Source organism: Cucurbita maxima, unplaced genomic scaffold (genome assembly GCF_002738345.1).
Source record: "Cucurbita maxima cultivar Rimu unplaced genomic scaffold, Cmax_1.0 Cma_Scf00014, whole genome shotgun sequence".
Lineage (NCBI taxonomy): Eukaryota > Viridiplantae > Streptophyta > Magnoliopsida > Cucurbitales > Cucurbitaceae > Cucurbita > Cucurbita maxima.
Window position 1 is genome coordinate 2,318,200 of NW_019272030.1, and position 25,709 is coordinate 2,343,908.

The following is a 25,709-nucleotide window of genomic DNA, read 5'->3' on the forward strand; positions in this document are numbered from 1 at the left end:
TTTTTTTTTTTTTTTTTTTTTTTTTTTTACGATACTTACCCATCTTGCATTAGGGTATAAGTAAACTTTATAATTAAGTATTTTTTTTTATAATATTACATTAATATTGTAATTTAGCTAAAATTAAGATAAAATGGGTATAATATGGATTTGGTTTAATTAGATAATGATATAGTTGGTGGTGGTAGTCACGTGGATTGCACACTCTTGAATAATTTTATGTGTAATCCGTCATAATTTCCACTCTCTATCAAACTTTGGTGTCATCCTTCTCAGCATTCCAATATAAAATATTCTTTAAATTATTAATTACCATAAAAAATAAAAATAAAAATAAAACCAAACAATTTGGAGAAAATCATCCAAAAGTTGGTTATCGGTTACACGTTAAGTAGTGATTATTGCAATTATTTAACCTAAGATTTTTTAAATCTTATTTAAAATTTCTATTTAATGACTAATATTTTTTAAAAAAATTGTATATTTGGAATTCAAATTGTAATGAAAAATATGATAATATATTATATATTTATGGAATAATTTCTCTTTCTTTTCCGTTACAAGAATTGAAATAAAAATATGGAATCAAAATCAATCAATCAATCCAAAAAAAAAAAAAAAATTAATTTAGAGATTTTTTTAATCAAAAAGTTTATAAATATTTAAATAGTATCGATTAAAATTAAGAGATTAATAACGTTTCATCAATCACAACATTATTCCACGTAAGCTCACGTGCCATACATTTTACACGTTAACTGTCACGTTAATTTTTATTTTTTATTATAATGAATAATTTCAAATTACAATGCTATTTTTATATATAACAAATTTTAAATAAAACTTTTTAATCTCGTATTTTATATAATTTAACCACATCTCGATTTTAAACGTGTTATACAACCAAATTGGTACTCATCCCGATACTATCTTTTTTGGATTGTTTTTGGGCCTCTCCATTACGCTGTATGCTTAGAAAAGGTTTTCACACCCTTCTAAGTAATGTTTCGTTCTCTTTTATTTTTTATTTTTCTTTTATTTTGCTTTTCCATTTATTTCGATCCTTTTCAAATATAACCGAAAGGCCTTTTATTTATTTATTTATTTATTTTGTGTATAAAATAAATATATGAGGGTGTTAATTAATTTATAAAAGTCACCGACGGCAGATAAAAAAGGATAATGTAAAAGTGGGATTTATAAATTCATATTATTTATTAATTTATTTATGGTTTTGGATCTCACTTTTGTATTATTAAAGCTTCCTTTTATAAAGCTTTTTTATTTTTTGAATTTTCTAATTATTCTAAATTCTCATTCTTCCTACTCTTAATATATTCTTCTATCTTGATTTTACAGCTGGCAAATTTTAATGTCGGTGTTATATTAGAATAACGTTATTTATAGCTCAAACTGTTATAAAATATGTACTTTCCATAAACGGTGTTGGTTTGATCCATCCGTTCAAGTTTATGATTTGAAATTCGGCAGTCCCTTGCATCTCTTACAACATGGTCAAGTTACCTCTTTCTCGCGTCTTAAGAATAAAAACTATTTTTCAATAAGTGATTAGAACATGGTCAGGAATTCCTTTGATTGGACTACCAAAAACAAATATGTTTTATCCTCACTCACATGCATCTCAAGAGCTCCTTTAATTAAGCTCAAAAAACAAAACATGTTTTATCCCCCACTCACATGCATCTCGAGAGTTCCTTTAATTGAGTTACCAAAAACAAACATGTTTTGTCTTCACTCGCATGCATCTAAGGAGTTCTTTTAATTGAGCTACCAAAAACAAATATGTTTTGTCTTCACTCATATGCATCTCAGGAGTTGAGTTCTTTTAATTGAGCTACCAAAAACAAATATGTTTTGTCTTCACTCATATGCATCTCAGGAGTTTCTTTAATTGAGCTACCAAAAACAAACATGTTTTGTCTTCACTCGCATGCATCTAAGGAGTTCTTTTAATTGAGCTACCAAAAACAAATATGTTTTGTCTTCACTCATATGCATCTCAGGAGTTCCTTTAATTGAGCTACCAAAAACAAACATGTTTTGTCTTCACTCGCATGCATCTAAGGAGTTCTTTTAATTGAGCTACCAAAAACAAATATGTTTTGTCTTCACTCATATGCATCTCAGGAGTTCCTTTAATTGAGCTACCAAAAACAAACATGTTTTGTCTTCACTCGCATGCATCTAAGGAGTTCTTTTAATTGAGCTACCAAAAACAAATATGTTTTGTCTTCACTCATATGCATCTCAGGAGTTCCTTTAATTGAGCTACCAAAAACAAACATGTTTTGTCTTCACTCGCATGCATCTAAGGAGTTCTTTTAATTGAGCTACCAAAAACAAATATGTTTTGTCTTCACTCATATGCATCTCAGGAGTTCCTTTAATTGAGCTACCAAAAACAAATGTGCATTTAGTTGATATAGATAGTAACTTTCATTTCCTTTAAATCTTTCTTAACCATCATATCTTGTTCGGATGTGGTCTCGATTCATTCATGTACAATGTCACAATTACTTGAAACAACATAATCCAACTCTATTTTGACTCGAAAGCTCTTCTTTTTTACTCAGGTATACCTTTCATTTACTCGAACAAGACAATAGTTATCATCTAAAATACCGATATCATGCACATTTCTCCGTTCTTTGTCCATTTGAGCCCCACCCATCATTGTCTATGGTTTGCATAAATTTTGACCACTATTATTGGAAACATTTGTTCATGGATATACAAATGATATGCAAGAATCAAGATTTTGATAATTGAAGCATTTTAGAAAGCCTCAATGTCTACCTTTTGTAAAAGAAAAAGTTTGTTTCTTTCTTTTGTTATTAATTTTAGTGGCTCTTGTGTATGAACTCCACTTTTGTTTTTCCTCCATAAATACCCTTCTTCATGGCGTGTGTCCTCCACAATTCTCCTTCATCTTTCTTCAAACTTCATAGCTTTTTATCCTTCAATCTTCCAAAAAATGGAGCCCAACAAGTTGAATCTAACCAATTTGGAGCAACAATCCGGGTCCGAGATCCAAACCAATGAATTCGACTACTCAAAACGCGCACAATGGCTACGAGCCGCCGTGCTTGGTGCCAACGATGGGCTTGTCTCGACCGCGTCGCTTATGATGGGAATCGGAGCTGTGAAACAAGACATCAAAGCCATGATCCTCACCGGGTTTGCCGGGTTGGTGGCCGGTGCGTGTAGCATGGCAATCGGCGAGTTTGTGTCGGTTTACTCACAATTGGACATTGAAGTAGCTCAAATAAAAAGAGAGAAACTACAAAGAAGAAATTTAGAAGGACAAGAGCAAGAGAGCAAAGATGATGAGAAACTACCAAATCCACTCCAAGCCGCGGCAGCCTCCGCCTTGGCTTTCTCCTTAGGAGCAATGGTACCACTATTGGCAGCTTCGTTTATAAGAGAGTACAAGGTAAGGCTTGTGGTGGTTGTGGCAGCGGTGACGTTAGCGCTCGGCGTGTTCGGGTGGTTGGGTGCCATCCTTGGAAAAGCATCCCCAATCAAATCCACCATAAGGGTGTTGGTCGGAGGTTGGTTAGCCATGGCTATAACCTTTGGCTTGACTAAGCTAATCGGAGTAAGTGGACTCTAGCCGCTCCAATCACAATTTAAAAGGCTAGAACAACCTCGTTTACGATTTTATACTAAAAATGAAAGAATGTATATTATATATTATGTATTAAATAGTTTTTTTTTTAATTCATCTTAAAAAAAAAAGAAAATAAATAAATAAATAAATAAACCCTAAAAGATCTTAATTTATTTTGGGTGGGGGTGGCGTGTAAATTTCATTTTGTTTGTTAGAATTACAAAAAAAGAGAAGCAAAATAATAATAATAAAAAAAGGCCTTTGTTTGATGAATATCGTGTAGTAGTTATTATTAATAATAATAACATTAATTAATTAATTAATTAATAATTATTATTATTTAATTTTATTAATTTATTAATGGTCAAATAGCCCTAGCCTCATTCACCCCGGTGAAAAATTACTTTGAATTAAAATTATTTGTCAAATTCAAGTGTATAATGAGAAAGTCAACTCAGTAATTTACTCTACTAAGTTATTTTTGGTCGGTGAAAAATTATATTAGATAAGTATTTAAAATTAATTGGAATGACACCATATGAATTTACACATTGATTTTTCTTTCGTTGGAGACCTTGTAGGCCCACTCCCCCCGAAAAACCATATGTTTAGCAATCGAGCTACGAGGGCTGTCTGCCTCTCACCACCTGCCCGTAGTATGTATAGAATAGGTAAAGGTATAGAATAGGTACAACTATAGAATAGATACAGCTAGCTTTTCAGAGACATTATAATAGGTACATGCTATAAAATTTTTAAAATTAAAAATTAATGAGAATCAAAATTGAATATGCTACAAAATTCTAACATTGCATGAGTTTGTATTATTTATTATTTTGAATTATTTTTAGTAGAGATATTGTTATATTAATACAAGTTCCAAATAATATTAAGTTGGCTAATATGACATTGGAGGAGTAATTGGGTTGGGCCCAGCCCACTGCGGATCAAATTAGTGACTGAAGTAATTTGCTGGGCTATGGCTGAGGAACAAGAACGTGGGTTGGGCTTGGGCCTGGTTTCAACTCCTTCTTTGAACCCATACCCAAACCGAACTGGATCGGGTCGTTAAAAATTATACCCGACCCTTATAAATCGGGTTGGATTAGGTTATCGGGTTCATGGTTAATTGGTGTATATTTTGTACATTTATTATTATTATTATTAAAATTAGTATATTAAATTATGAAAAATTGAATTGAAGCAAAATTGGTAAGGTCTAATTGGATGATATAATTATAATTTTGTATGAAATTGGATTAGAAAGTTGTGGGCCGAAATTGGGCGCAAGGATTCTGTCCTTCATATGCCTAAAACGCAGCTCCGATCACCGACGACGCTGGTCCGATTCAAAGCGGTCGCCATTTCCGGTGAAAGAAGCAAAGTAATCACCCCACTTCTATGACTCTACTTATACAGGTACAAACCAGTATTTCTGGTTATCTTTTTACCATTTTCTATCGAACGCTTTAATTTCTTCTTGGAACTTTCAGTTCCAGCGACTTTCTCAAGCTGCGTTATCTTTTAATGTTCTGGATTTTTAATTATTTGACTTCGGCATGTGGAATTCGAATCTGTTTTGCGGCAATTAGTACTTGTACTGATTTCTTAGATGATGTATTTTGATTATGTGTTGTTCCTTCGTACTGATTTCTTGTTTAAGTGTGATGGATTATTTGTTGTTGGGCACTGATTATAGTTGATGGAGTTATGATTATTTTTGCAAATGTGATGGATTCTGTTTGCTTTTCATTTTGCTCACCCGACCTAAACATAACTCAGCACATTAGGGCACATGCATTAAAAATCTCTATGCCGCCTGATATTGACAAAACTAGGTAGTGGAGCAAAGACATCTTTGCGGGGGAAGTTCGAGAGTCGAAGTAAGAACTGATTGCACCAAAAACACAAAATATCATTTCTTTTTCCGGATTAGAGTTTTCAGTAGTAATCCATGTAATTCTATGGCTATCATTTTATTCAAAAGAAAGACATGAAAATCTATGGGAGCTTGGTCCTTGTAGTGGAAAAGGCTATAAAATATAGAACTAGTTGTAGTTGTATGATTGGGAAGAGAAATGTCTACGAGAATGTAGCACGTTAGACCGGGATATTACATCCTTTAGGCAGTGTTTGATTCTTGGATTAGATTTGTAGAATCTAGGATTAATCTTGTTTTTGATCGATGTGTTGTGTATAATCTAGGATTAAAAATATATGAAGTTACAAGTTTGCTAATCCGGTCGACTGCATAAACTAGAGCCTATAAAATTTACATTTTACAATGCAAACTAACTTTTATAAGCACATTACCAACCATAAATTTCATAAATCTAGGTTTCTATGATCCATGTCTTTTCCAATGCAAACAAGCTTCCTAGCATGAGACTTGTTAAATGAAAAAACAAAAAAAATCTTGGGAAATATTCCCTTGAATTCTTCAAGTGTTGGTAGATATTAAAAACATCTTAAATAAAATCTTCTTTCATATGGACGTGATACTCATATCCACTGCTTCACATAGAATTTCAGAACTTAATTAACTTGCAGACAATCCACCTTTGGTTTGTTTGATCTAACCGTTGTTTGAATGCTCTGTTAGCTGTAAATATTATTTGTTCCTTTCAATTTCACCATTGGAATGTTTCAGTCAGCATTGCACTAAATATAGTAAATCTGTTTAATTGCTTTCATTTACTTTTCTCGTGGCACTTCTTTTTTTTCCTTCTTTATTTGTTTCATTTAGAATCTCCTTATTTGTTCTGTTCATTTTAATTATCTTCCAACAGGCTTGTCTCTGCTACGAGAGTCAAGACACATGATGGCATTAGAACCATAGCATAAGGATGTTGTTTGAAGTATTACAGAAGTCCAGGCATTGGGATCCTAGGCTTTCTTCTCCTTATTCCCTCAAATGCTTCCTAAGGAACTTTTCTCTATGGTCAATGAAGAAAGACCCAGACCTTGAATCAGCTCTATCTCGTAATCGTCGATGGATTGTCAATAATCAAATCAAGAATATCGTCCTTCGTTGCCCCAATCAGACGGCACCTGTAAAATTTCTCCAAAAGAAGTTTAAAACCCTCGACTGTCAAGGAAAAGCCCTTAACTGGCTGAAAAAGTACCCAATCTGCTTTGAAGTTTATCTCCACGATGATGAGTACTATTTTCGGCTGACAAAGAGGATGATGGCTTTAGTTGAAGAGGAAGAAACTGTCAAAGATATGCAGGAGCCTGCTTTTGTTGAGCGGTTGGCAAAGTTGCTGATGATGGCTTCGAATCAGAGACTAAATGTTTTAAAACTTGGTGAATTAAGGCGGAATTTTGGGCTCCCAGATGATTACTTGATAAGAATCGTTCCCAAACATTCAGATATGTTTCGAATTGTAAATTATACTGGAAAAAGAAACTCAATGGAAATAGAACTGGTCTCTTGGAAACCAGAACTAGCAATTTCCAGCATAGAATCTTCAGCCTGCAAGCATGGGGTTGAGCCAGCTTTCTCCTGCTCACTGCCAACGACTTGGGTAAATTCGTGGGAAAAGTTTCATGAATTTAATGCCTCTCCATATATTTCACCATATGCGATCCATGCAGGGTTGGTGAAAGATACAAAGGAGATGGAAAAGAGGACAGTGGGGTTGATCCATGAGATATTGTCGCTGACATTATGGAAGAAAGCATCAATTATGAAGCTTGGACATTTCAGCAGGGAATTCGGTCTGCCATTGAAGTTGAATGCGTTGCTGCTTAAGCACCCTGGCATATTCTATGTCTCAAACAAGTATCAGATTTACACTGTTCTTCTTAGAGAAGGGTATAATGGATCAGAACTAATTGAGAAAGATCCACTAGTGGTTGTAAAAGAGAGGTTTGGAGAACTGATGCAGGAGGGACTTCATGAATATAACAGGCGACATCATTTGATGAATTTAGAAAAGAAGAGAATGAAGGGGATGCTTTTGGGTAGATCAAAAAAAAACAAGAGGAAAGACTTTGAACCAGATGATCTTGATGATCAAGGAAACAATCTAGGAGGTTTACTTGAGCCAGAGGAAAGAAAAAGATTCTATCAGTATCTCTTTGATGATGGTTCTGCATGACCTACACAGATTCGCTAGAACTTCTTATAGTTCTAAATTTTCATAGTCGTTTGTCGTAGCCTTGCAGCGCCTTGTTTCACCGTTTCTAACGTTTATCATGGTAAATATGGTATTGATAGGTTGTAGATTTTTTTTTTTTTTTACTGCAGATCATTTGCTGCTTATCTGATCACTATGTCAGCGTCGTTTAACATTATCATTTCGAAATGACTACAGGAACTGTCTGTATGCCAAACCTGAATTAGTATAGTAATCCAGGAAATGGAATGTTTCAACTTAATATTTGTCTAAAGTTTGGCAGGGCGGAGCTTTTGGTTTAAGCTCTTCAAAGCAACTAGTTTTGCATCAATGGAGTTGAATTGTAGATGAGTTGTCTTCTCTGTCATGAGCAAACTGAAGCTGCTATAAAGTGCCGAGGAGAAATTTCTGATTTAATGAAGAAAACTATGGCATGAGATTGTGGAGAATGAATATTTACTAAGGGGACACAACCATCTCTAAACTAATTTGGGTGAGCTGGTCGACAGTCCAGTTTTCAGGTCAGGACTATTGATTCCTGCCTTACAAGCCTGATTTAAATGTTATAATAATATCGGCGAATAAATCAATTCCTGTGGGTTTGAATAGAAAATCTGAATATAGTTTATGACCCAGTAAAATAATGATAACCTGAATTGAAAAGCTATTTTTCATATTCAAGAACAAATTGAAATGTATGTTTCATTAATTTGTAATCTTTATTTCTTCTTTATCAAAGTCTATTACTGAGTAATTCTTTCGTAGATATGTTTGATAAAATATATAGGTCTGAAAAGTCAATAGGAAAGTATCATAGTAGTTCCCATTTTTTTCTCATCTCCCCAGTTTGCAGCCACTTCCCCATGATATAGGTTATCAAACAGGGTCGTTCATAGTAGAGTAGAATAGTGTTCGTGTTAGTTGTGTGTTTGTATTATAGTTGTACATGTCACTGTGCATGAAATCTACTTGGAAACAAAATGAAACAAGTCAAAGTGAGCCACAGAGTTCAAAGAATCCAACAAAAACAAGTTTTTTCATAAGGACGAAGACAGAAGAAAAACAGGAAAAAGAAAAAAAGAGAGACCAAGCAAGGCTTGATTCTCTATGACTTAGAAACACAATTTCAAATTGCGTATACTTGGCCTTGTATACAAAATCTGAAGGCACACTCACTCAATTTGTGCAGCCAATTAAAATGTCAGACAACTACAGTTACTCAATATATCAAAACAAATAGCTAGTTATCTATCTTATGTAATAGAACAGCATAAGCATAGCAACTAAAGGATAAGCCTAATCTATGAACGAAGTTGAGTTCTTGAAAGTTCTGAGTATGTAGGATCCTCAATCGTTCCTGCTCCAGTCGACTTGATAGAGAAGACGAACAAGAAGTTGCCATTAAGGATGCACGCAAATGAACTTCCAAACTGATAGCTACACAGTCCTCAGTGGAGGTGAAACCAATATGACACCATCTCCTCTAACAAAAAGAAACGGGACAGTACGCCTAGAAGTCTGGAGAGGAAAGTAGACAAATATATGAAATCTCAACTGAAATATACACGAGAAATGCTGGAGTTAAAATATCAAGTATGGATAGACACAATGAACCAGCTTGAGGAACACAATGAACCAAAGGTATTCTTTTCCTTTGGTTTTTAAATTCAAACATTTGAGCAATAGTATTTATTTCCTTTAAAAACGCATTGTACACTAGTAATCCAGTGTTCACTACTGTAAACTCACCTGATCTACTTGAAAATGGGACCAACTTAGTATTCAAAATTATTTCTGCAGAGTAGGGATTGATACAAAGTTACAAACAACACTAATGCAAGAAAATGAGCATACCCGAACGATCTCTTCGTAAGTCTCGTCATCAATTTCTACAGTAGTAACAATTTCTTCAACATCGCCTAGAATCATATTAAGATGTTGATCATAAGCCTGCAAAACATCATGATAGTCAGGCAACAGAAAGTAGTTGAAACTCCAGGAAAGGTAAATCTCAGTAATGGACGATAAAATTGAAGAGATCAAAGCTGAAAAATTTACATTCACAAAAGCATCTCAAAACTAAAAATGCAATAGAAGAGTCCTGGCATCAGTTACTACTCATAATCTGCATCTGTGGATAAGTGGATCACACAACCGACCAGCCAGTGTAACAATGATATTGTTAAAAAAAACCAGATCTCCACATGGAATATAACCGCACAAGACTAACGCTAGTAGATATTATCCTGTTTGGGTTTTCCCTTCAAGGTTTGAAAACGCGTCTATTAAGGAGAGGTTTCCACACTCTTATAAGGAATGTTTGTTCTCCTCTCCAACCAATATGAGATCTCACAATTCACACTCTTTTGGGGGTCCAACGTCCCCGCTGGTATACCGCCCAATGTCTGCCTCTGATACCATTTGTAACAGTCAAAGTCCACCAGTAGCAGATACCACATCAACCGCTAGCGGTGGGCTTGAATTGTTACATATGGTATCAGAGCCAGACACTGGGCAGTGTGTCAACGAGGACGCGCTAAGCTCCAAGGGGGTGGATTGTGAGATCCCAAATCAGTTGGAGAAGGGAACAAAACATTCTTCCAGTGTGGAAACCTCTCCTCAATAGATGCGTTTTAAAACCTTGAGGGGAAGTCCAAAGAAAACAAAATATCTGCTAGCGGTGTGGTTCTTTGTAACATTTGGAGTGTCGGTTGAAAATGAAACGAAACACCTTCGTAATACTACATCTCTATAGAGAATAAGAAGGAGACCATACTAGAATAATCTTCTTTCTGCTTAATTTCCAATAGGTGAGACCAGAGGCCCTGTAGAATGCGTCTACTTTATCGTCTAATACTTTTCACCGTTAGGGCAATTCTTCCTAATTTAAACAATTCCAATCCCTAAAAATTAAAAAAACTTTGAAACCACGCCCGCCCCATCGCAAACGCAAAAACTCAATAGAAGAAAGGCTAATTGCTTACTGTCAACGAAATGAATGCAAACAAATTTCAAGGGAAAGCCATCAAGTAACTAAAAACGATTACAAAACCCTAATTCTCCGACTATTCATTTGATCAAAGGAAAAAAAAAAACTAGAAAATTCAATAATTAGGGGCATTTGATTAGAAGGGGGAATATGTATAACATAATTAGAGAAAAGAAACAGAGAAGATTAAAAAAAAAAAAAAAAACTGGAAAAAGAAGAAGGAATGAAGAAGGATATGGGTAGTGTACATGGAGTTTGCCGCGGAGTTCACGATCAGAGCGGAGCTTGACGTAAATACGCTCATCAAGACTCAACCTTATGAGATCCAACGGCTCCTTGACAGTGCTTTCTTCCTCGGTCGCCATTTCCGCTGTCTCCAAGGTCTGTATTCGCAGACTGAAGAGGAGTGGGGTTTATGAGTCACCCATCCCTACAATCATCGGTTTGGGTCGAAACCGAATTTCAGTCCATAACCAAAATGCCAGCCTCAATAGCCCAATACAAATCATTATTTCACCTTTTAGACCCGACCCGACCCGACCCGACCAGGATCCAAATAATTTATCATTGGTCCAAAAGTTCTCTCTCAAAATTTAGATTTTGCATTAAAAAAATGTATAAAAAAAATAAGATTTATAACATCCTTAGGAGGGTTTTCATCATCCTAGGGGTGTCAAAAAAATTTGAGCAGCAACCCGTTTTTGGATTAGATCAAGTTCAATTAAATGAAAACGGAAACTTCCCGAGTTCAGTTGGTTTATGGAATTTTAGACTATTTTGAAAGTTTAACCATTCCCTGAAACAAAATAGTTACTTTTTTTCATTCCGAACTAGAGGTAAAGTAAGAATATTTTTTTAACTTTTTTAAAAGGATATTATTGAAAATTTGGAAAGTTGAAATACTAATATGGGTTCCATATAAGATATGGAAACGTGATTGTCAGATAAAACAAATACAAAATCCCCTTTAAACTGGAAAAAGAAGAAAAGAAAGAAAAAAAACACATCTCTTCTCTTGAGAAAAAGAAGGGAAAGACAAAAAGTTTACCCCTTTTAACACGCAGTTGAGTGTAGAAAAACAGGTAAATAATGGCCTGGGAATCAGAGGCTTCAGCCAAAATCGAAAAAAAAAACTGACGCTAATTCTAGTAGACGAAATGCTGCTCAAACATGTCCTATGATTTACACAGCCCAATAGCAGGAATCCAGTTTTTGTCATGATTTGTGACGTCAATTTATAATGTCTCCCCCGGATCCTCCCATTCATTGAACCTGTATAAACAAAACCTACGCATTGCTATTGGCTACTCCGATCGGTTCCTTCGCCCACCCATTTGACATTTGCCTATTTTCTCTTCTTAAAATACAAAACCCCACATCCCCCCCGACCCTTTTCCCTTTCTCGATCGCCACGCACAGCCAATAAGCGCCAGGATCTGTTACTCTACACCTCTTTGCCTTGCCTCCGCTCTCCTCCTCCTTTCTGGGTTTTGGACAGATAAGTGCTTTTACTCCTTTGTTCATCGCTTTGCTTTGAAGGGTTTCTTTCTCTTATCTTCCCCTTCTCTGATTTAATCGCTCTTATCAATTATGGGTTTAGTCATGTTTGAAGGGTTTCTCTTGATTCTTTTGGTTTCTGCCCAAATGGGGTTTGTTTGAAAGAAATTTCCCATTGTCTAGTGGGGAAATTTCGACCTGGGTGTGCCTTTTTTTCCATTCTTTATCAATAGGGATGATTGTTTGGTGATTTAATAGTTCAAGGTTCATATGAACGATAGGATTCTGGGCTATGCGTTTTTGGGTATGAGATGAAATGTTCTTTTGACATATATGGAAGGTAATTTATCACAAGGAGGGTTGATTCCAGGAGGAACCTCTTATGGAGGTCTCGATTTGCAAGTACCCTTCAAGGTTCATAGCCAGGCACAACACTCTCACGCCTTACACCAGCAGCATCATCCTCATACTCGTCAGGGATCTGCGGCCAATCCTTCCATTCAGGAGGGATTTTCACTTTCCATGGGAGTTGTACAAAATTGTGACCATGCCATGTCTTTGGTAGATTTTAACAAGGGAGAAAGGTGTAAAAACTCGGCTAGTGATGAAGAGCCGAGCTTTACTGAGGATGGTATTGATGGTCATAATGAGACGAGTAAGGGGAAGAAGGGATCGGTATGGCATCGTGTGAAATGGACGGATAAAATGGTGAAGCTTCTGATTACAGCAGTGTCTTATATAGGAGATGATATTAATTCAGATTTTGATGGGGCTGGAAGAAGGAAATGCCATATTATACAGAAGAAAGGTAAATGGAAATTGATATCAAAAGTCATGGCTGAAAGGGGCTATCAAGTTTCACCTCAGCAGTGTGAGGATAAGTTTAATGATCTCAATAAGAGGTATAAGAGGCTCAATGATATAATTGGGAGAGGCACTTCTTGCAAGGTTGTTGAGAACCCTGCACTTCTTGATGTTCTCGAGTATTTAACAGATAAAGAGAAGGATGATGTGAGAAAAATTTTAAACTCGAAGCAACTGTTCTATGAGGAGATGTGTTCTTATCATAATTCAAATCGACTTCATCTGCCCCATGATCCTGCTTTGCAGCGTTCTTTGCAGCTGGCTTTTAGAGCAAGGGATGATCACGATAATGACGAGCCAAGGAGACACCAAAATGATGATTTTGATGAAAACGAACATGATGAAACTGATGAACGTGATGATTTTGAGGAGAATTTTGCATCCCATGGGGACAATAGACGATCGTTCGGGGTATTAGGAGGATCAGTTAAGAGGCTAAGACGAGGCCAAGACCATGATGATACTCATGCCTGTGGCAAATCCTTGAGTTCTCATGCTCACGCACAAGCACAGTTTGCTCAAGCTGATACAGCTCACTTAGAAACTGAAGGTATGAAGGGTTCTACGTCACAAAAACAGTGGATGGAGCTTCGTTTACTTCAACTGGAAGATCAAAAGCTTCAAATTCAAGTTGAAATGTTGGAATTGGAGAAACAGAAGTTCAAGTGGGAGAGATTCAACAAGAAAAAGGACCGTGAGTTGGAAAAAATGAGGATGGTAAATGAGAGGATGAAGCTTGAAAATGAGCGCATTGCACTCGACTTAAAGCAAAAGGAAATTGGCTCGGGATTTCATTGATTGGCTGCTATAATCCGAACAAGTTTATCAGGTTGGAAGATTTTCTTTCAATTAAACTACTACTTTGAATCATTGAGCTGCTGTTGTTTATATATTTCTGGTTATGCGAGTAATGAGAGTTTTATTTGGGTATTTTTACATTGCCTTCATCTAGCATGTAAAGTTAGAAAGGTGACAATACAAATGGCTGCTTTTCACTGTTTTTCCTTTACTAATGTGGAATCTGTCGTGATTGAGGAATATGAAGAATGGTTGATATGTGCCAAATTGATGCCATTTCTCTGAATTAATTCCACAGTTTTGGTCATTGTCTAGTATACAGATGATTACATGTTCTACTGGATTATTGAGCTCTTTAAATGGAGAATTGCATAACATCATCTCTCAATGGATTTCGTGGTGCTTTCTTTGTTCATTTTACGTTTTCGATAGTCAAATATTCATAGCTCCACCGTGCATTATGCTCGTGGATCATCTCCTCTAATTCCCTAAGAGGCTTCAAGCTTCGTGAAAGAACGAAAGTCTTTGAGTTATTAACGCCTCGTTTGATAACTATTTCATTTTTTTTTTTTTTGTTTAGATCCATGGTTGTGGAATGAATTTCATTTTGTAGATACAGAGGATCTTAGATTTAGAGAAGTTGTAGCATCTCTAACTCTGAGGTTGTTTTTCCCTTTTCTGTATACTGATCCTACAAACACATTTCATCATCATCCACGGTAACTTCTAGCCCTGCTACGAGCTAGCTCGTTCGTTCGGGGAATTCTTGCTTTGGAAACAACTGCTTGTATTCTTATATTCTCATTAAGAAATGTTCTCATGTAGATATCTTTATTTAGTCGTTCCTTTTTGGTTTGGGAGTTGTCAGGTGTGAGATCCCACCTCAGTTGGGAAGGAAAATGAAACATTCTTTATACGGGTGTGAAAACCTCTCTCTAGCAGACGCGTTTTAAAAATTTTGAGGAAAAACCCGAAAAGAAAAGTCTAAATAGGACAATATCTACTAGCGGTGGGCTTGAACTATTACATCAGGTTCTGGCTCGTTCTGTTTGTTGTTAATACACTAACCGGTGGGAAGAATTAGTATAGTTCAGTGTAAGGTTACATTTTCTTTTCTTGGCACTGTTTGCTGTGTGTTATGAAATGCTGACTTTATCAATTGAAGTGTTATGAGAGTGAGCGTCGGAGTTCCATTGTAAAAACATGTAAGCACGGTGGTGCTCGAGCAAGTTGAAGCTCCCAAATCACATACTTTACAAACCTTGATGACCATGCTTGAAAATTATGAGTTAGTATGAACTGCATTACGAGATCCCACGTTAATTGGGAGAAGAACGAAGCATTTTTTATAAGAATGTAGAAACTTCTCTCTACTAGAGAAGGGAAAATCGAAGGAGAAGTCTAAATATGACAATATCAGCTAACAGTAGGCTCGAACATGCATAAAGATTAGCCCCTCAGCTGGGGTGAGTGTTGTTGTGTTTGTGATGTTGAAGCAGGTCACATACCAATGGGAAGGCGGCAGGAAGGGTAAACCCTGGTGATGTATTCAGCTGGAGCATTCAAAGCTACAGTTTGGCCATGGGGTGCAGGTATTAAATGCTCCTCTTTTTGTCTATTTTAATCATAATGGGCACCAAAAGTATATAATTAAAATAATATATACTTGAAATTTACATATTATTTTAATTCAAGGTTGGGACCTTATTCTAAAAATATTTAATATGCTCACTCTCCTGGCAGAAGCATAGGGCATATTCATAAATATAGACATATTCCTTGGTTAGTGGAGTTTGTCTATGTTTATATAAATATCATTATTATGAAATTATGGTATATATAATATAGTATCTGTGACAAACCAAAACTTGTCCCTAAAGATTTCGTATAAGAGAGAGATGTAATTCCCAAAATGCCCCTATTTAATAACCCATATGCACTGTCACCTACCCTTCATTAAACACCTATTATATCGATTACTTCCCTAAAAATGTCTAAGTTATTCATCTAATTGTGTAATTTTTTTCGAAAGATTGTAAGTTCAATATATTTTCCATATATGATGTAACGTTCTTGGTGTGGTAAATGATGGAGATTTGACCAATTAATTGTGAAGAAATGAGTACCTTAATAGAGACGTTCATGAGGTAGGGCGAGGATGAGACCTTCCCTGTCCCCATTCCCGCTACCTATTTCATTTTTCATTCTTGCGAATTCCTCATTTATTTTTGAGAGGATCAAATTCTCCCTGAGTTTTTTTTTTTTTTTTTTCGTTTATTATTCTTTAAAAAAAAACAATTATTTTAAAGTTTTTCAATTTTATAATCTTTATTTAAAAAAATTCTTAATTCAATATATTTATGTAGCAAATAGCAACATAATTTTTAAAATTTTAAATTTCAATACTTTTTAACCGTTAAAAAATCTATAAAAAAATTAAATTAAATTTCAATATTACAACGGATTTATTAGTTACAAATAATTTGAGTATTACGACTCAAATTAACTAATTTATTTTTTACTTTATACACATATACATACATATATAAACAAGCGAGAGTGAGAGATGAGAATATAGTCCTGTCGCTGGTCCCATTCATCTAACGGAAAAAAAATATTTCTCATTCTCACTCCCTCCCCCATTCCCGATGGGGAATGTTGAATGTGGGTCTAAAATGGACATCTCTAAATATCTACTAATATCATTAAGTTGCATTTACATCGAATTCTTTTATTTCGTATATTGATTATGATGTATATATGTAATTTATTTTTTCATAGGTTAAAAATGTATGGGAAAAAGTAATTAAGTGGGAGAATTTTGTAGGTGCCCCTCCTAGTTATTTATTTATTTATGCAACGCATACTTTTATATATATAGATATCAAAAGTATATTGAATTTTGTACTTAGCTTGTTGGACACTCTATACCCTAATAATTTAAGTAAGTCAAAGTTGCCAAAAAAGCCAAGTGCGGCACCCTTGATTCATGCCTCTTTTATAAAATAAAAATAAAAGCATTCAATTTCATACTCATTATTACGTAACACTATTACTACTTTACTATAATATGTATATATATATACTCTACTTAAATGTTACATCGACACGTCAAAATGGCCAATCAGCTCATCATGGAGCACGTTCTTCTTGTCCAGAGAGTTACAAAAGTTTTCAAAAGATCTCGTAATCGTCTAACCTACTATTAACTCAACCGCTCGATTCTATAATAATTGCTACTTTCATACGAGGTTCACATATACTCGGCAATTGTTTTTTCGTAAAAATAAAAATGGAAAAATAATATAATAACTAGAAATTAATGGGGAGACTTTATGGACGAATTAAAAAATAAATTTAAAATTTGAGGAAATTATTAAAAAATAAAAAATCTCATTGGTTAGTAGAAAAAAGGTAGGCTATTATTATATATTATGGCACTGAAATTTTATATTTATTAATTTAGAGTGCTTTAAATAAAATAAATAAAATAAATAAAATAAAAAGAAGTAGATGGAATAGAAGGTGTCGATATTCACTGAAATTATGGTTTAGTCCTTGTTTTCAGCTGACACTGAATCCATTTCCCAACGCAATTCCATCCATACCCTTCATCCTTCCCTCACTGTCAGCACCCACGTGCCTAGCATGCTTTGGGCATTCTCGTCATTTCACATCAACCCGCATGCCCCACGTCAATTTCCAAAATTAGTGGGGTAGTTTTGGTAATATTCTCTTATTTTTTTATATTTAGCCAAAGGTCCAACGAGGGTCCCACTTTCATTTCTTTTTTTATTTTGTTATTTAAAATTTATTTAAAATAAAAGACCCTATTTAATTATATAAACTAAATTACATAAAAGAGACAGTATTTTTAAAGAAACAGGAAAAATAAAATAAAATTTTAAAATACGTCTCAAAAAAGAGGTTTATTTTATAAATGCCCTCCACGTATGATTAATTAGATGACGTCATCATTCGTTAAATGAACGATAAATAGATCATTCCACACAGGAAAAAACGACGATCTGCTACGTACTTGATAACTGCTTCCTAACGTCGTTTACGATGCAACGTGATGTTAGTTAGCCGTTAGTTTTTAAAATGGGACAAATGTGCAATCCCCTCTCTGCCCTTACTCTCCGAACTTATGGTTTGGCCATGGTTTAACTATCAACTGTCTAAGGTTAAAAACGTAAATTTGTATCCATAAGTGATATATTTAAGAGAATTATTTATTCAACTACCCTTTTTTTATTTCTTACTTTTATTTTTTATTCATACATTATCTCACTTATATATATATATATATATATATATATATATATTATCTCTATCTTGATATGTCGTCACTATTTTTCATTTATTTCTTAAGATATGTAATAAATTGTTTCTTTCCTCGTTTAGATTATTATATAAATTTAAAATAGATTATATTTTTTTTCTTATATAAATTTAAAATATATTATTATTTTTTTTCTTATTTTTTAAAACTTAACAAGATTTTAAAAATATTTATAAATGATTGATAACAAAATTTGAATTATACTTTACGAGTCCTTGAAATCTACGTTCAATACTCAATTATTATGGGTGCGTTCTACTAATGAGCCAATAGCCCATCAATATAAGCCTCCTACCAGAGGTTCGCTATGCCAAAAGCTAGAGAAATCTCACTCTTCTCTATTTTCCCGTCCCCATGTTCGCCACATAGGAGACATAGGGGCTCGTAAAACAAAGATCCTAACTCATTTAAGATAATAAACTCACGAGCTCTATCTCACTATCGATACTTCAAAAATGAAACTAGTATTTATGAGCTTAATTTTTAAAAATAAAAAAAAAGTTTATTAATTTGAAACTTGAAATTTTGTAATAATTTTGATTTTAAAGTTGGTTTACAAATCCAAAATATTTTATAACAAGACCCAAAATCTTAAATTTAATAAAGGTCTTTATAAAAATTTAAATCGAGAGGAATTGAATTGTTTAATTAAATAAGAACGACAATAAAGTAATTGAAAGAAGAAACTTTATTATTTAATTGTAGACATACACAGTTCATGGGCTCGATTTAAGAGAAAGGAATTGGAAGTCTGGTCTTGAAGAGAGAGAACAGAGGACCAAAAAGTTGTGGCTCTTCTGGGTTCCCTCGTTGCTAAAGAAGAAACGGTAAGTAGCTTTCGGTTCGAACCATGGCTGCCCTCTGAACAAACTCATCGTTTCGATTCTGTGCTGTTTTTGTTCTAATCAGGGAGTTTTTTCATATCAATTTCTTGTGTTTGTTGCTATCAATTAATTTTTTTCAGTGATTCTTGTTCGTGGAGGTTCTTAGTGGGTTATCTTCAAATGGGTCCTGCCCCTATCCTCTTGGTGGAGCAATGATTCCATAAATTTCCTTAGTGCTTTTGCTTTTTGTGGCTTTTCATGTTCATCCAACACTTTCTGAAATCTATGCCCATTTTGTTTCAATTTTATTGGAATTCTCTGTTGGATTTAGTTTGTGTTTAGATGATACCATTGTTGCAGTGTTTCATTGGAAGGCTCCTGTGTTCCTTATCGATCTGTGGGAGATTTAGTGGTAAAACTCTTTGTATTTGAGTATCATTTAGGGTTGTTCTTTAGTCTTTTTGGCTTGTTTTTTGCACTTGTTCTTCCTAGTTTATCTGATCAGTGTTTAGAATCAGATTTTTCATTTCCCACTTCTTTTTTTCAGTTCATCTTTATATTTTTCGTTACTTTCTTCCAATTATCGAGTTGAATCGAAGTAAAGGACACATAACTGAATGTTGAAATACTGGAATCTTCATGTGAGATCCCACATCGGTTGGTGAGGAGAACGAAGTATTCCTCGTAAGGGTGTGGAAATCTCTCCCTAATAGATGCGTTTTAAAATCGTGAGGCTGATGTTGATACGTAATAGGCTAAAGTGGACAATATTGGCTAGTGGTGGACTTGAGCTACTACAAATGGTATCAGAGTCACAGATACCAGGTGGTGTGCCAGCGAGGACGCTAAACCCCAAAGGGGGTGGATTGTGAGTTAGAGAGGGGAATGAAACATTCCTCATAAGGGTGTGGAAATCTCTCCCTAGTAGATGTGTTTTAAAACCGTGAGGCTGATAGCGATACGTAACGAGTGAAAGTGGACAATATCAGCTAGCAGTGTGCATGGGCTGTTACAAATGGTATCAGAGCGAGCCAAACACCAAGCGGTGTGCCAGCAAGGACGTTGGACTTCAAGAGGGGTGGGTTGTGAGATCTCACATTGGTCGGAGAGGGAACAAAGCATTCCTCATAAGGGTGTGAAAACCTCTCCTTATCAGACGTGTTTTAAAATTGTGAGGTTGATGGGGATATGTAACAAGCCGAAGCGGACAATATCGGCTAGTAGTCAGCTTGAGCTGTTACAAATGGTATTAGAGCCAGACAACAGGCGGTGTGCCAGCGAGAACGTTGGACCCCTAAGCGGGGTGGATTGTAAGATCCCACATCATTTGGAGAGAGAAACGAAGCATTTCTCATAAGAGTGTGGAAACCTCTCCCTAGCCAACTCGTTTAAAAACTGTGAGGCTAACGACAATACGTAATGGGTCAAAGTGGACAATATTGGCTAGCGGTAGGCTTGGGCCATTACACTTCAATCTCTAGGAAAGTTCTTATCCGGAATTAGTGTTGACTGATCAAACGAGCTCGGGAAACTTCATGATATTGTGGTGGATGCACCTTTTTTCATGGATTTTTTGGATTGTTCATGAGTATTAGTATGGTTCTTTCTGGTAATAAGATTCCATATTTGAATATTATGTTAGTATAGAGAAAGTTTGATATCAAGGAGTTTGTTACAAAAGATAGAACCAACAAAAGAGCGGTATTTTATGCGCTTTAGGTCCATGTGAGGTTTGCTTTATGTTCTTTTGAAGAATCTTCTTTCCTTGCTTTTTGCTTTACTATATATCTCTCCTTCCTTTTCTTTCTTACTTATTAAGTATAGCAGATGGAAACCAATCGATGCTCAGTGGATTTGCAGATGGATTTCTGGTCATCCTTCAAGCACCTTTTTGTTTGTACCCTCTCCTCGACGATACATTAACACCACTAGGCGCCTTTTGTCGAACGGGGTAGATGTCATTCCGTAGCATACTTCGTGATGTGCGGGATGGATTTGGAAGCTTATCGAGGCGTAGTTTTGAGGTGAGGCTGTCTGGAAATTCTAGGGGTAAATCTCATGGACCAGTTCATGAGTTTCATGATGAACCTCTGCTAATTCAGACTAGCCGATGGGCTAGCCTTCCGCCCGAGTTATTATGCGATGTGGTTCGAAGACTGGAGGCTAGTGAGAATACTTGGCCTTCTCGGAGAAATGTTGTTGCTTGTGCTGCTGTTTGTAGGTCATGGAGGGACATGTGCAAAGAAATGGTCAAAAGTCCCGAGTTCTCTGGGAAAATTACGTTCCCGATCGCCTTGAAGCAGGTCGGTAGACGCTTTTCTTTTTAATGGCTGTGAAGCTATGTTCATATAGAATAACTATTCTGTTTTGTGTACTTCACACTCTTTTAGCTGCCTTATGTGGATGTACATAATTGTAACCGTCTAAATCACACTACTAGATATTGTTCTCTTTGGAGTTTCTCTTTTGGGCTTCCCCTCAAGGTTTTTAAAATGCATCTGTTTGGGAGAAATTTCTTCACCCTTATAAGGAATACTTCGTTCTCCTCTCCAACTGATGTGAGATCTCACAAGGGAGCCAGCGTCCTCGCTGGCACACCTCCCGGTGATCTCACATTGATTGGAGAGGGGAACGAATCATCCCTTATAAGGGTGTGGAAATCTCTCCTTAGCAGACGCGTTTTAAAACTTTGAGGGGAAGCCCAGAAGGGAAAGCCCAAAGGGGGCAATATCTACTAGCGATAGGCTTGAGCTGTTACGTTAACTTTTTAAAGTATTTCCTGAATGCCGTTCACTCTAGGACGGAATTGTTTATGATGATTGTGGTTTTACTCTGTTGTGGTGGATTGCCATGTTCTTGGTCGTGCTCAGACCATACGTGTATGCTTGACTGCTCAATGTCTAAATAGCAACATGCACTAATCTATAGCTTAACCATGCTGAGATGCACTTTTTTTTGTTTGCAGCCTGGGCCACGTGATGGCACTATTCAATGCTTTATCAAGAGGAACAAATCTAATTTAACTTATCATCTTTATCTCTGCCTTAGTCCTGGTAAGCTCATTTTCTTAACTAAGCAGAATGAACACATTCGAGTTGCTCGATAAAAGCAAATCTTTCTTTTATTTTCTACAATTATGAACTTAAATTCCTTGTTTCTTTGCCACGTTCTATACCTTGGCTTAGCACGGTCACGGGTTAATATCGAAATTGTAAAGGCCCAAGCCTATCGCTAGCAGATATTGTCTTATTTGGGTTTTCACTTTTAGGTTTCTCTTCAAGGTTTTTAAAATGTGTCTGTTAAGGAGAAGTTTCCACACCCTCATAAAGAACGTTTCGTTATCCTCCCCAACCGATGTGGGATCTCACAGTCTACCTCCCTTCGGGGCCAGCGTCTTTGCTGACACTCGTTCCCTTCTCCAATCGATGTGGGACCCCCAATCCACCCCCTTCGTGGCCCAACATCCTTACTGGCACACCGCCTCATGTCCACTCCCCTTCGTGACTCAACCTCCAGGAGGCTGATGCATCGCTCAGTGTCTACCTCTCATACCATTTGTAACAGCCCAAACCCACCACTAGCAGATATTGTCCTTTTTAGGCTTTCTCATACCATTCATACCATTCGTAACAGCCCAAATCCACTCCTAGCAGATATTGTCCTTTTTAGGCTTTCTCTTTCGGGCTTCCCCTCAAGGTTTTTAAAACACGTCTGTTAGGGTGAAGTTTTCACACTCTTATAAAGAATGTTTTGTTCTCCTCCTCAACCGATGTGAGATCTCACATAAAAAGCTTGAAAAAGTCTCGGGCATGACTCAAAACCAATTTTACTTGTACGTTTGAAAAGAAACTAGCTTTTTCCGTGAGAACTGTAACATAATTGTGGAGAATTGTCATGTCGGTCTTCAATGAGAAACTGAACGTTTATACAAGTTTTGCCTGCTCGTACTATCGAGTTCTTACCACAAAACTCTAATATTAGAAATGAGTTGACTGATTCGAACATTTGAACTTCTGTTTGGCTTGACGAAAACCGCTTCCGTGTTAGGATTTCCTTTAGTTGCTCTATCTAGCCCTGCACATGATGTTTTGAACATTAAACCATTGCATAATCATGCAGCTTTACTTGTTGAAAATGGGAAATTTCTTCTTTCTGCAAAAAGAACGAGGCGAACTACTTCTACAGAGTACGTAATATCGTTGGCCGCGGACGATATATCAAGATCGAGCAATGGTTATATCGGAAAGCTAAGGTATGCTGCTGATGAACCTTTAACTGTCAAGTTCATTATATGTAACTGAACTGTGGTTGGTTCTATTTCAGATCAAATTTTCTGGGAACCAAGTTCATTATATATGATACACAGCCTCCTTACAACAGCAACCAAATCCCGACGCTTGGCCGAAGCCGAAGATTCTACTCGAAAAAGGTCTCGCCGAAGGTCCCAGCTGGAAGCTACAGCATTGCACAAATTGCATACGAGTTGAACGTATTAGGTACAAGGGGACCCCGAAGGATGAACTGCACCATGTACTCGATTCCCAATTCATCTCTTGAGCCAGGTTGCTCAGTTCCAGGCCAGCCCGAGCTCAATCCTCGCCCCCTCGAAGACTCATTTCGTAGCATGTCATTCTCCAAGTCGATCGATCATTCCACCGAGTTCAGCAGCTCCCGCTTCTCTGATGTTGCAGGAATGGTTGCTAATGAAGATGGCGAGGGGAAGGATCGACCCTTGGTTCTTCGGAACAAGGCGCCTAGATGGCATGAGCAGTTGCAGTGTTGGTGTCTCAATTTTCGTGGGAGGGTGACGGTTGCATCGGTAAAGAACTTTCAGCTGATTGCTGCAACCTCACCTGGTGCAGAAGTGGCGGCAGCAGCAGCATCACAGGCACCTCCACAGCCCGCCCAACCTACGCATTCCGACCACGACAAGATCATTCTTCAGTTCGGAAAGGTCAGTAAGGACATGTTTACGATGGATTATCGATATCCGCTGTCTGCATTCCAGGCTTTTGCTATATGTCTCAGCAGCTTTGACACTAAATTGGCATGTGAATAGACCAAGAAAGACACCCAACACTAAAGAAGAAACAGGATGATGTGATTTGAATGCACTTTGTTGTATCAAATTAGAAACTCTCACTCACTGCAAAGAATTAGAACAATTTCTTTCTGCCTCTCAAACTGATTGCTAACTTATATTGTCCGCTTTAGCTCGTTATGTGTCGCCATCAGCTTCAAGGTTTTAAAACGCGTCTACTAGGGTGAAATGTTTAGTTCCTCTCTCCAACTAATGTGGGATCTCACAATCCGCCCCTCTTGGGGGCCTAGCATTCTCTCTGGCACACCGCCCGATGTCTGACTTTAATACCATTTGTAACCGTCTAAACTCATTGCTAACATATATTATCCTCTTTGATCCGTTACGTATCGTTGTTATCCTCACGATTTTAAAATGTGTTTGTTAGGAAGAGGTTTTCACACCCTTATAAGAAATGTTTCGTTCCTCTCTCGATCCGATGTAAGATCTCACAATCCACCGCCTTGGGGGGTTCAGCGTCCTTGCTGGCACATTGCCCAGTGTTTGGCTCTAATACGATTTGTAATAGCTGAAGTCCATTGCTAACATATATTATCCATTTTGCTTCGTTGCGTATTATCGTCAGCTTCATGATTTTAAAATTCGTCTGCTATGGAGAGATTACAAGGAATGCTTCATTCTCTTGTCTAACCCATGTGAAATTTTACATAAAGCGTAATTTCAAACATGCTCGGGAGATTAAGACATGAATTATTTTTCTGAAGCTTGATAGTTCGATCTCTTACTCTCACCCGTATTAAACTCAAAATAAAAAATAAGTGCTTATTAAAAATTATTTTAATATAATGATGATTATTGTTAACTTTTACTATCTAAGATTAATGATTGCAAATTATGGTATTAAAATATAGCAATCAAATCTGACCCATTTGTTCAAATCTTAATAAACATATTTAAAATTTAAAACAATGAATTAATCTATCGTAAAAATTTTAAATTTTATGTCTAATAAAACTTTAAACTCTAAACGTGTAAGTTAACTTATTCTTTCTCATCTTCACGTTCTTAAAGATGTTATTACATTTATAATACTAAACCATGTTTTGAACATGTGTAATTGTGTATAAGTCGAAATGTTGTTCGAGTGTCGTTTTTTTATTGTTCAATTTTTTTCATCGGATAATCAAAATAAGCATAACTCAACAGTAATTAACATGTATTCTTACCCATAAGTTAAAAAAAATTCATCGAGTAATTCAAATACAAGTAAGGATTAAATAAACTATATAATAAAATATATATACAAGAAATAGTGTGACAGACTTACGAGAAGTGAGCACCATATACAAATATCCACAATCAACCTTCAATCTTCTTCTTCTTCATCTTCTTCACCTTCTTTGCCCTAATTTTCATGGTGGGGTTCTGAGTTTCCTCTTCAATGGCGGTTCTTCCTCCATGGATTCCCACAAAATGGCTCTCTTTCTCTCTAACACATGAATTTATATACCAAATATTGGGTTTTTTTTTAGTATAAGGTATAATATAATGTAATGATTACAAAATTATATGTATTATAATCTGAAACAAAATAAAGTT

General features: G+C 36.0%; 5 protein-coding genes and 1 long non-coding RNA gene across 10 annotated transcripts; 5 read left to right on the forward strand and 1 right to left on the reverse strand.

Annotated features, from left to right (window-relative positions):
- Positions 1-2,669: 2,669 nt before the first annotated feature.
- On the forward strand, positions 2,670-3,690 carry LOC111489779 (vacuolar iron transporter homolog 4-like). The gene is made up of 2 exons (XM_023138160.1): positions 2,670-2,942; positions 2,977-3,690. Exons 1-2 carry the CDS (start codon positions 2,920-2,922, stop codon positions 3,632-3,634), a joined length of 681 nt encoding a protein of 226 aa, XP_022993928.1. The 5' UTR covers positions 2,670-2,919; the 3' UTR covers positions 3,635-3,690.
- A 1,212-nt stretch (positions 3,691-4,902) lies between these two features.
- LOC111489755 (protein ROOT PRIMORDIUM DEFECTIVE 1) lies at positions 4,903-7,983 on the forward strand. 2 transcript variants are annotated; one of them, XM_023138121.1, is made up of 2 exons: positions 4,903-5,050; positions 6,407-7,983. In XM_023138121.1, the coding sequence occupies exon 2, from the start codon at positions 6,478-6,480 to the stop codon at positions 7,732-7,734; it is 1,257 nt and encodes a 418-aa protein (XP_022993889.1). In that variant the 5' UTR covers positions 4,903-5,050; positions 6,407-6,477; the 3' UTR covers positions 7,735-7,983. The 2 variants fall into 2 exon arrangements, with proteins under 2 accessions (XP_022993889.1, XP_022993888.1); XM_023138120.1 differs by having other exon boundaries at positions 6,421-7,983.
- Positions 7,984-8,766: 783 nt separating this feature from the next.
- Positions 8,767-11,235, reverse strand: LOC111489789 (sm-like protein LSM3A). Its single transcript, XM_023138172.1, has 3 exons — positions 10,990-11,235; positions 9,607-9,702; positions 8,767-9,270 (listed from the first exon to the last, which is right to left on the reverse strand). Exons 1-3 carry the CDS (start codon positions 11,104-11,106, stop codon positions 9,190-9,192), a joined length of 294 nt encoding a protein of 97 aa, XP_022993940.1. The 5' UTR covers positions 11,107-11,235; the 3' UTR covers positions 8,767-9,189.
- LOC111489793 lies at positions 10,043-24,450 on the forward strand. The gene is made up of 3 exons (XR_002719437.1): positions 10,043-10,074; positions 10,222-10,223; positions 24,347-24,450. It is a non-coding gene; the product is annotated as an uncharacterized LOC111489793 (long non-coding RNA).
- Positions 11,869-14,236, forward strand: LOC111489753. The gene has a single exon (XM_023138114.1). It carries the CDS (start codon positions 12,572-12,574, stop codon positions 13,898-13,900), a length of 1,329 nt encoding a protein of 442 aa, XP_022993882.1. The 5' UTR covers positions 11,869-12,571; the 3' UTR covers positions 13,901-14,236.
- LOC111489754 (tubby-like F-box protein 8) lies at positions 18,965-24,253 on the forward strand. Of its 4 annotated transcripts, none has more exons than XM_023138115.1 (5): positions 18,965-19,072; positions 20,930-21,372; positions 22,035-22,122; positions 23,189-23,321; positions 23,393-24,253. In XM_023138115.1, exons 2-5 carry the CDS (start codon positions 21,025-21,027, stop codon positions 24,126-24,128), a joined length of 1,305 nt encoding a protein of 434 aa, XP_022993883.1. In that variant the 5' UTR covers positions 18,965-19,072; positions 20,930-21,024; the 3' UTR covers positions 24,129-24,253. The 4 variants fall into 4 exon arrangements, with proteins under 4 accessions (XP_022993883.1, XP_022993887.1, XP_022993885.1 ...); XM_023138119.1 differs by having other exon boundaries at positions 18,972-19,072; positions 20,897-21,372; XM_023138117.1 differs by having other exon boundaries at positions 18,972-19,072; positions 20,919-21,372.
- Positions 24,451-25,709: the final 1,259 nt, after the last annotated feature.

Bases quoted from the DNA above. Each gene is read 5' to 3' on its own strand.
- LOC111489779 (XM_023138160.1), top strand. From the start codon at position 2,920: ATGGCGTGTGTCCTCCACAATTC. The intron at 2,943-2,976 runs TCCTTCATCTTT...CATAGCTTTTTA, and splicing joins GCGTGTGTCCTCCACAATTC to TCCTTCAATCTTCCAAAAAA.
- LOC111489755 (XM_023138121.1), top strand. From the start codon at position 6,478: ATGTTGTTTGAAGTATTACAGAAGTCCAGGCATTGGGATCCTAGGCTT.
- LOC111489789 (XM_023138172.1), bottom strand. From the start codon at position 11,106: ATGGCGACCGAGGAAGAAAGCACTGTCAAGGAGCCGTTGGATCTCATA. The intron at 9,703-10,989 runs GTACACTACCCA...GATGTTTTGCAG, and splicing joins AACTCCGCGGCAAACTCCAT to GCTTATGATCAACATCTTAA. The intron at 9,271-9,606 runs GTATGCTCATTT...TTTCCTCTCCAG, and splicing joins CTTACGAAGAGATCGTTCGG to ACTTCTAGGCGTACTGTCCC.
- LOC111489753 (XM_023138114.1), top strand. From the start codon at position 12,572: ATGGAAGGTAATTTATCACAAGGAGGGTTGATTCCAGGAGGAACCTCT.
- LOC111489754 (XM_023138115.1), top strand. From the start codon at position 21,025: ATGTCATTCCGTAGCATACTTCGTGATGTGCGGGATGGATTTGGAAGC. The intron at 22,123-23,188 runs GTAAGCTCATTT...ATAATCATGCAG, and splicing joins TTATCTCTGCCTTAGTCCTG to CTTTACTTGTTGAAAATGGG. The intron at 23,322-23,392 runs GTATGCTGCTGA...GTTCTATTTCAG, and splicing joins GGTTATATCGGAAAGCTAAG to ATCAAATTTTCTGGGAACCA.